This window comes from Kryptolebias marmoratus, linkage group LG13 (genome assembly GCF_001649575.2).
Source record: "Kryptolebias marmoratus isolate JLee-2015 linkage group LG13, ASM164957v2, whole genome shotgun sequence".
Lineage (NCBI taxonomy): Eukaryota > Metazoa > Chordata > Actinopteri > Cyprinodontiformes > Rivulidae > Kryptolebias > Kryptolebias marmoratus.
Window position 1 is genome coordinate 23,960,157 of NC_051442.1, and position 1,767 is coordinate 23,961,923.

Genomic DNA, 1,767 nt, shown 5'->3' on the forward strand with positions numbered 1-1,767 from the left:
AGCACAAATAGATCTATGCATTAAAAGCAGCAAGTGTCTGAAAAACATTACAACTTACATACAAAAACTTACAAAAGCACAAAAAAACTTCAAAAACACTCCACAGAAATAAATTTCACTTATCTGATTTTTTTTGTGTACAGATATGCATCTTTTAATGGTTTAAAATAAAAAAATAAAATAAGAAAAGTCTAGTTATTTCCATGCAGTGTCCAGAAAGAGGTGTTGTTCAGCTTGTAGGGCAGCACAACTGCTTCCACCCACCTCCATCATCATCATTACATGAAATAACTTTTTGTGACAACAAAAAATAGTGGCTGGTAAAATATTTGAGTGGCTGGTAAAAAAAATTTTGTCCCCCAGCCATAGTGGCTGGTGGACAAAATCTTTAATTTCCACCCCTGGAGTGGTCCCAGCTGCCAACTTCTGATACAACAATTTAACATGGTACAAGCAAAAATAACCTTAGGAAATACATCCTACTCCATTTCTACAGGAGACGGTTGCAGCTGCAGACTGCTAATAACAATACCTAGCTCGCAGAGCTCTGAACAACAGGAAACTGACCCTTCCTCCTTACATGCTTACTGGAAAGGAGTGGTTGGTTATGATACATAAACAGAACACTTAATCAACTTTATCTTAAACTGAGAGCATTTACTATTATAGAGACATAACAATTCAAAACATAATGAAAACTTCATTAAATATGTACATTTCTCTGTCAGTGTATGCAACCTAGGTTGTAGTGTACACTACAAGTTCGCAGTCTGGCAGTCATTTTTCCTTTAAGAAAGAGTTAATTTTGCATCTAATATTTTTGTTATTGTTTTAGGAATGGGATTTAAAAAGCAGTTGTTTTTATTAAATGAATGTGATCTTTTGTATTATTTGCCTTTGATTTTACTCAGATGGTGAAAGCCATTCAGGTTTTGCGGATCCACCTACTGGAGTTAGAGAAGGTCAATGAGCTCTGTAAGGATTTCTGCAATCGTTACATCACTTGCCTCAAGACGAAGATGCACAGTGACAACCTTCTCCGTAATGACCTTGGAGGACCATATTCTCCGTCCCGTACCAGTCTCAGCATGCAGCAGGTCAGTCATGGACACACTGTGATTTTACAATTTCACTTTCACAGTAGCCATTTTTGTTCCTTGTTTCTCTCCCAGTGTAGATCTTGGCTCACTGTCATTTTATCTCAAGGACTGTGTCACCAACCTGGGGGTGAAGTTTGACTATGATTTTAAATTTGAAAAACAGATCAGCAGTGTTGTTCAGAAAGGTTTTTATCAGCTTCGTCAAATATCAAAGGTCAAACCAGTCCTAACAAGATCTGACCTTGAGAAATTAATCTACGCTTTTATTACAGCTCGTCTTGATTATTGTAATGCACTGTATGTAGGCATTAGCCAGACCTCTCTAGCCTGTCTGCAGCTTGTTCAGAACTCTGCTGCTCGTTTGTTAACTCGGGCCCGTAGGCGCGAGCACATTACTCCTATCTTAGCGTCCCTTCATTGGCTCCCTGTGCACTACAGAATTAGTTTTAAACTCCTGTTATTTGTTTTTAAATGCTTGAAAAACTTGGTCCCACCATATCTATCTGAGCTGCTTCAGCCTTACTGCCCGCCCCGATCCCTAAGATCAGCTGATCAGTCACTGCTGACAGTCCCTAAAACTAGGCTGAAGCTCAGAGGAGACAGGGCATTTGCTGTTGCTGCTCCCAAGCTCTGGAACAATTTACCCCTGAGTGTCAGACAGGCCTCC

General features: G+C 39.5%; 1 protein-coding gene across 2 annotated transcripts in view; it reads left to right on the forward strand.

Annotated features, from left to right (window-relative positions):
* pknox2 (pbx/knotted 1 homeobox 2) overlaps positions 1-1,767 on the forward strand; it is a 278,934-nt gene that overhangs the window by 240,431 nt on the left and 36,736 nt on the right. For both annotated transcript variants that reach the window (XM_037979124.1, XM_017437059.2), the window contains one exon: positions 912-1,097. In XM_037979124.1, the coding sequence (XP_037835052.1) occupies positions 912-1,097 (186 nt within the window). The remainder of the gene's footprint in view (positions 1-911; positions 1,098-1,767) is intronic.